Source organism: Trifolium pratense, linkage group LG4 (genome assembly GCF_020283565.1).
Source record: "Trifolium pratense cultivar HEN17-A07 linkage group LG4, ARS_RC_1.1, whole genome shotgun sequence".
Taxonomy (NCBI): domain Eukaryota; kingdom Viridiplantae; phylum Streptophyta; class Magnoliopsida; order Fabales; family Fabaceae; genus Trifolium; species Trifolium pratense.
Genome location: NC_060062.1, coordinates 56,171,738 through 56,180,121, shown reverse-complemented (window position 1 = coordinate 56,180,121; position 8,384 = coordinate 56,171,738). Strand labels below are relative to the sequence as shown.

General features: G+C 32.6%; 1 protein-coding gene across 1 annotated transcript; it reads right to left on the bottom strand.

Moving 5' to 3' along the window:
- Nucleotides 1-2,153: 2,153 nt before the first annotated feature.
- Nucleotides 2,154-7,743, bottom strand: LOC123924616 (uncharacterized protein At4g28440-like). Its single transcript, XM_045977562.1, has 3 exons — nucleotides 7,601-7,743; nucleotides 7,016-7,246; nucleotides 2,154-2,645 (listed from the first exon to the last, which is right to left on the bottom strand). Exons 2-3 carry the CDS (start codon nucleotides 7,236-7,238, stop codon nucleotides 2,458-2,460), a joined length of 411 nt encoding a protein of 136 aa, XP_045833518.1. The 5' UTR covers nucleotides 7,239-7,246; nucleotides 7,601-7,743; the 3' UTR covers nucleotides 2,154-2,457.
- Between the last annotated feature and the right edge of the window lie 641 nt (nucleotides 7,744-8,384).

Below are 8,384 nucleotides of genomic sequence, written 5' to 3'. Positions count from 1 at the left end.
AGATCATGATTATGCATACACCTCAATGCCAAAAAAGTTGTTAGGGGAACTTATCAATAGTACAATTATAAATTGATAGAATTGATAAATAATAAATAATGAATAGCATGAACAACTTCTCTTACCCAACCATAAGACAATCATGAATGAGACATATGCCTTGAAGTGCTGCGGGCCTCACATTTTGTATTGTCATGTGCTGGATTTTAGTTGTTGAAAACTTGAATTCCACTACCAAAAGGGTCACATAATAAATTATTATGAGTTAGTGGATAAAAATATTAATGGAAGTGAAGTATCTTCCCTTTAATTCAAACCAAGTAATCAATGTCATATATGCTCTAGTAAATGTACATTGGTTTTTAGTTTTCATCCTCCATGACTCAGAAAATGCCAGAAGAATGAATAGGTTGTTGCAAACTTCAATTTTTTTCTGTCATATAACCTACTTCTAACCGGTAACTAATGGACTACGGAATTAAAGTGAGTTTTTGGAATAATAGTTCATGTTACTGTGATTTCGTTGAAGTTCTAAAATGTAGCTTATTAAAACCGGTGTGTTGCTGTGATTATGCTAAAACTTACCGCGAATCCAAAGAATGAACACAATTATAGTTGATAAACAATTGTAGTGACAATTCTAAATGTGTCATAATTTGTTAGGTACCCTTTGTTACAATTACAATTTTTTAGAAAACTAAGACATGCTTAAAGAAATTGCACTGGCATTCACTACTAAGATAAGTTTAAAGAAATTGCATTCACACTCTTATTTGTTGGAAAATTTGCATGAACTTCCACTCATGAATGCAAACACTATTTTCAATAATAGAGAGGGGTGTAATTGAGGAAAATTTGCATGCAATTCCACTCATTTCTGTTTGAATATGCAACCACTACTATTTTCAATAATAGAGGTAGGGCTGTACGTGGGCCGGATTGGGTTGGGTTTGACCAAAACCAAAACCCAAACCACATATGGTACTCCGGGTTGGGTTTAGTAAAATAACCACCCGTTATAACATTGGGCCGGGTTGGGTAAATCCACCAATTTCCGGGTTGAATTGAGTTGGGTTGTGGGTTACCCAAATTATTTTTCTATTTTTTTATATTAAATATCTAAATGTTGAATCATCATATTTTTTCATAAAAAATAACTCAATCAATGTATTTTCTTGAAAAATAGGGTAACTTTTTTTCACTATAAAAAATAATCACCCATTTTTTGGTGTAAATCTACTAATTTACGGGTTGGATAGCGTGTTATCCAAATAATTTTTTTGCTTTTTTTAGTATCAAATGACTAAACCATGAATCACAATATTTGTTTATGAAAATTATTCAATTTTTTAAAATTTTAAAAAAATAATGCGAAAAATTATCATATTTGTTCATAAAAATTATTCAATCTTTTTTATTTTCGTAAAAAATAGTATAACTCATTTTCAATATAAAAAATTTTAATAATCAAATGAAAAAATCTTTAGTTTTTTCATAAAAAAAATTCAAGAAACATAGCACTAGTGGGTTAGTGGGTTTTTTGGGTTGGGTCCGGTTTTACCCGAAACCCGACATTTTTAATGGGTTTTCATTTTTGAAATCCATATCCACCCACTTGCCCGACCCAACCCACTTTTTTGGGTTGGATTGGGTTGGTTTGACCGGGTCGACCGGATTTGCCCAACCCATGTACACCCCTAAATAGAGGGGTGTAAGTAATCTCTTAAAAAATAAAAGAGAATGACATTAAAATATATCTTTGGAGTGGTGTAGAATATCCCCTTAGTTGTCCCGTAAGTTTAACTCAATTGGCAGAACATTGCATTATATATGCAATAAATCAGGGTTCGAACCCCGGTCATCTCACTTATCCACCTTGGTGGAATATTTAGCCACTAGGCTACATGACCAAAATAAAATAAACTAAAAAAAAAAGAAAAGAAAAGAGAATATCCCCTTGGTTTTTGCCTCTGCAACTACAATTTTTTTAAAAAAAAATACATCATTTGAAAACTTTATGGTTGAAATCATTAGAGGTTCTAACAGTACTCTATTAATTATGGTTTAAAGTGTCCATTTAAACACTTTAAGCAGGAAAGTAATTAATTATGCATAAGTTGGTCATAATTAGGAGTATAAAAACAAAGAAGGGATTACACAAAGTATTAAGGCTTGTCTTCCACATATAATATATTCTGGTACATATAATCTAAAGGCAGAAAGATGCACAAAATCCATAATTAAAATTAACAAAACAAAAAGCAAGATTTGGAAGCAATTCCATTATCTTTCATTTAATGCAGTGCATATCACATTTGTTTCAGTTGTATTAGAACCACCGAGTCACACAGTTTGAAGAAATAACTCATAGTACTATTTCCAAATCTCTATTCCTAGTTGCTGGATATGTTTTATTCTCATTATAGCACAGTAGAAGTTCCAAACTAATCCAACAAGTTACTCCACAACATTAACAAGTTCATATTCAATAAGGGAAAGGTTATTGTCTTCCTTAACAGTGAAATCTGCAGGTTCTGTCACTTCAACTCGGCCCCATTTGTCCACAGCAAGCCTCATTGATCCTTTAAACATGTCAATTTTCGCATTCCGCAAAATGATGGTAGAGCCATCTTTCACCAGATCCACTGAATAAAAGGGAAATTCATGAAAATGATTAACATTTACACATTTCAACACTTTCAGCAATTTTATAGATAACCAATATAAATTTGAGGAACAAAGAATATGGAATTATTTAAGCTATTTTTTCACATGCAAACTTTAGTTAAAAATAAATAATTATTGAAAAACTTGGTGCGATGAAAATTGAACTTCGTCTAAAATCATGCTGCATATAAAGTAACAAGTATTATTCTCTATAACGTGTGAGGATACTGAATTTCATTTCGTACTCAAATAAAGTTAACAATTCTCAACTTTATGAATGTAAAGCAACACAGTGATTCCATATAAAAAGATAGAAGACATGGGCACATGGCAATTGATCATTTACCTAAAGGTTACAAACAGAACATAATGCCGAGCATAGCACAAAAAGAAAAATAATGCAAACTTGTCCTTCCAAATTACACATTATATCAAATTTTGGAATTTGAAAATGCAGAGCCCGAAAAATTTCAAAAAACACAGATGATGTAATCACCGGCTGCAGTAATTAGAAGTTCCTCATATCTGTCATAGTATGGTTGTATGCATTTAGTATTTACAACTTTGTCTAAGCTTATGGTCGTACCTTCGGATTTTCAAACAATAACAAAATGCACATTATTAACTTTTCTTTACTTCTTGTATTATTGTATGATTCTGTTAGGAGTCCCACATCGAGTATATCAAAGTGCTCAATGTGGTACTTAAGTCATGAGGCTCTCCCACATATTGGACTAGTCTTTTGGGTTGGCTCTCCTCATGTGCTTAAGTCCTAACATATTTTTCTGTCAATTAGAGTTACTAGGTTTTTTCCCATAGCTATCCCAGTTCAGCTAGAGCATAGAAGTAAGCTCTTAGTTCTGTGGTAAAACCAAGACCATTGAGCATGTGCAATGGTTGGACCGGCAAGTTCACTTTTTAAAGCAGTGTTACTGATTTGGTTGAGACAAAGAAACTAACTACAATTTTAGGGTACCCTTAATATGGAACAGGTCCAATGGTGGACCTCCCATTAATACCGGTTGCAGCCGGTCACGCAGTAGGCGTACAAGTTTTCATGTTTATTTAAAAACTAGACATATATTCTTTAATTTAGCAAAGATGGAAGATGGTGGAATTATGATCTGCCACTGGACCTAAGCAAGCACCGAAGTTGGAGGTGTTTGCCGCAACCAGCAGATGTCCTGATTTTTGGAGTCTGTAGCTGACAGCTGGGTACGGCAGTGACCAACCCACGCCTGTGGTGAAGAAGGTGGACTGACACAGATTGGATCTCAGATGAAAGACACTATCACAAAAAGAAAAGAAGGGGGGGGGGGGGGGGGGGGGATTATAAAAAAAATAGAGAACAAACTACTAAGAAAACAGTACTAAAGCAAGAATGAACACATGTTTGACACCAAGTAGAATCTAAATGTCTCATCTCATAAGATGTGTGATTTGCATTCTAATCAAGTTTTTGAAAATGTGGCATAAATTGCAAATTGCCACAACATAGCTTCTTTACTTGTACCAATTACCAAAGCCAACAAAACCTAGTCAACATTATATGGTCGAAGACAAACAGACACTGTTGTGGAAACTTTTAGGTTTTTGTCCGAAAGGGTGGACAGACAGAAAGGAGGCTCTCAATAATATGTTTTCAGATACGGTATGTGTCAATCCAATACAGAATAATGAACCAGTGGCAATATTTATACAAATTATTAGGCCAGTTCAGTTGTAATATTACTAGTAAAAGACCAAACTGTATAACCTTAAGAAAAGATATCATAAATCCAAAGATTGCATCTTCAATTGGACAACTATTGATCCAAAGTATATTATAATAATCAGATAAAACATTCCAAAATTTTCAGTGCAGCAATAAAGACTAATAATCGACTGTTTTATAGATATAGATATTCTAAATGTGAAACAACACCAACACTCTACCAAGATACCAAACAAAGAAATGCATAAAGATACGGCAACAAATAAATCAATGTAAAAACAGATGGGACTGATTGTGAGTTTGCAGTTGCACCCTAAAACATTTTGTCCTCTGCTAGCATTTTCGTCTTGTTTTCTTTTATTGGATTTCTCCAATTACAACATATTTCATATCTGCGGTATTCTATATCTCACTACAGTTACTAAAGCATGTTCTCCAAAGCATTTCAAGAAAGAATAAATAATGTGTAAAAAATTAGGTGTGTCAATTGTTAACATTATACTTGAGGATAATACAAGGTAATAGATAAACAATTACCTATTTTTAATTTATATCACAAACCCAATGCTTAACAGGAATTGGCACCAATAGGTGGTTCTTATTAGGAAGTAGGAACTACTGCTTAATAAGCAACCACCGACTTAAGCACCACCATGGTGGGTGTTCTTAATACTTAACACTGAATCAGCACAAGAACAAGGTACAAGGTAAGATGGAACATCAAAGGCTGGGATTATTTTCCTATTGTATAAGATTAATGTTCGAAAATAAAATAATATCATGATATTATTCTATAATATCTTGGTTTATCATCTCCTAGGATCAATTTTCAATCTTAGATTATCATCTAGAATTAATTTCCTATCTCTTATTATGATTTATAGTTTTACTTCCATATTTATGTAGGATTTGAGTAAATGTATCCCTATAAATAGGGATTATTATCAAGTAATTTGCGTCATACTACTATCAAATCAGTATCAAGTTATTACCAAGACTAAAATATACATTTTGTTGTGGTCCTTTAACTTTTTTAAGATTCAATTTAGAACTTTTTAAAGTAGGTAAACGTTGGTACTTTTTCTCACAATATAATTATTATGTTCCGGTACACCAAAAAGTCCCACATTGCTTGGAAATTAGGGCCAAGGGTGTTTATATAAAACATCTACACTCCTCATCCCAACAAGGCGCCTTTTACAAAGGACAAAACCGTGAGGGCTCACACTTGGCCAAAAGCGGACAATACCTCAGAAATGTAGTATTGTGGACTTGAGGTCAGAACACATTATAAGATGGAAAAATGCTCATTTAGCAATGGTTGTCCGAGGTGTGATAATTATCATCCCAACTGAGACAACTATCAACAATTGATATATAATTTGAGAATTTTGAATGTCAATAGGGACAATAATTATGCCACCTCAAGAAAACATTTCTAAGTTTGTAAGTTTTACATTTGATAATAACAAATTGAGAAAAAGACTAAAACAGATAAAGGACCAAAATGAATCTTTAAATAGATAAAGGACCACAATAAATCTTAGGTAAAAGATACAGGACAAAAAATATATTTTAGCCTATTAACAACAAATATTCAAAGTTCTTATTATTTTATCTCATCCTTTTAACTAAAATCTCAACTTCAACAATTAACATATCTTTGAGTCAGCATATTAATTTATCAACCCTCACAATGAGTTTTTTCAACAATAACTTGAAGGCTGAAGCAGAATGTTGTATTAAAAATTTAAAATTGCAAAATGCATCCGAAAAGAGCATGTACATATAACTTTATGTTTTACATTACACCAGTTCAGTTCTTCATTACACAAGTACTGGAAGACAGATCTCTAATAAAAGTTTGCTTTTCTTAAAAAATATGATCTTAAATGTGACATAAATGAACATGGAAAATAGGACACTTTCTAGTCAACAGCCAAAAAGAATACAACACTGACTTCCAAGCTTGCATCTCTGAGTAGAATACTAATTGTAGATTTTCATTTTCATCATGTTACGACTTGATTATTCATGAATATAGATTCATTTAATGTTAGGATTAATTTAGATTTGAAATCACTTTATAGAGTTACATGTGTGATAAGGCCTAAAGAGTAGTAAGTTAGAACAATTAGACAGTTATGTAAACAGAACATTGACTCGGTTTTAAATGGGAAAACCCTTTGTTGAAGGCTTGGTTGGAATCATTGGAAGGAGAACTCTTTGATTGTCGTTTAGTTAAACAACACAGTTTTGTTTTCCTAGCTCTCTTCTCAGTTTCTCAGCTATTTCTACCCGAAATCCGGAATATATTTGACATTCGTAACAATGCATGGATTTAATGAACTTAACTTTACAGATCTTCATGTTATTTATAGCATTTATTAACTACAATCATTAATTTGTCGTCATGGAATGGACAATACAAGACCAGAATTAACAAACATTGGAACACATATGACAGATGCAGGCAAAATTGACAATCAAACAAGTTTGAAACATAATACAACAAATTGAATAAACATATTAGTGCATAGGGGTCTGAAGAATATAACAAAAACGATAACAAAGTCATATAAGCCATAGGGGCATCACTACAAAAATAAAAGCAGAGTCACAACACATGTATACCTTGATCATTTCGAGTGGTAAATATGATCATTCCAGTCTCATCACCAACCAAACTTTCAGCAATTCTCATTTGACGAGGTTGAGGACCATCAGGACGACCCTTCTGCATCACCATCTTAGTATTCACCACCTTGAGAGTTAGAGTGTGGCCACTAGTCCCCGGTCGAAGCTGATCAACCTTAGTGAAAACCGGCTTTCTCAATCCAGGTTTTGCCTCCGCCATTTCTTAATCTAAAATTTAACAAAAATCAAATGTTACAACAACCATGCATATCCCAAAAACAATATAGTGTTTGATCAATTGATTCCCTTACACACAAAACAAAGACATAATATAAATCTAAGTGTTTCTTACAGATTAATGAACAAAATTAGGGTTAACATAATTTGTCACTTTTTTTTATTACTTCATAATCTAAAAAAAAAAAAAAACATTTTGATCATAGTGAAGTAATAATAATATAAGTATAAGTAAGTTGAATTAACATCATCAATGGAATATGTAAATCAAGTTAGAATCAGAATAAACAGATGAAAAATATGGAACTTTAAGGGTTAAAGTAGTAATAGGAATCGAAATCTGACCTGAAACTGAAGTGAAACTGCAAAGGCAAAAATGAAAAGGAAGATCTGAAAAGTGAAGCGTAGCCGTCGAGGTTAGCTTTTATGGTATGTTCGTGTACTGTACGCTCATGTTGGGTCAAATAGTGGCATGATCCGACCCAATATATTTTTCATATCTTTTCTTTATATATACAAGCGGGTCAGGCCGCGCCTGCCTGTGTCTAACTTATGTAAAAATCTATTATTTATATGTTTAGGAGTTTCTCTCTCATGGTCTTATTCAGTGACGGAGCCAGGATTTTTCAATAGTGGGGGCACCAAATATATAAATTTGTAACATTAAATATAAAATCTAAAAAATCTTTCTTTTATAGATAGATCCAATTTTATACTTTCACATTCATCAAGTGCTTAAAGTTAAAATTGGAATAAAAGATAAAAAGTTATAAACTATAAGCTCAAACGATACTTGAAATAACATAGAAAAAATTATAAGTATGAAAGAAAAGTTTTTTTTCCAAACACAATTTTATTTTATCAAACAAGCTTATGGGTCCATTTGGGATAACTTTTTTTTTAAGCTTATGCAAAACGACTTATTCAAATAAATAAGTTTTTATATGTTATTATAAGTTTTTTTTTGTTGAAAACTTGGTATCCAGCTCAAGAACCGACTAATTCGAGAGAACCAATCTCACCGCCCATTGCGGGGGGTCCGTTTAAAGCTAGAGTTTTTTTTTAACTCTGTATATATGGACCAACCCACCGAAATTGGCACGAACTTGAGACCTTGAGAGGAGCAAAC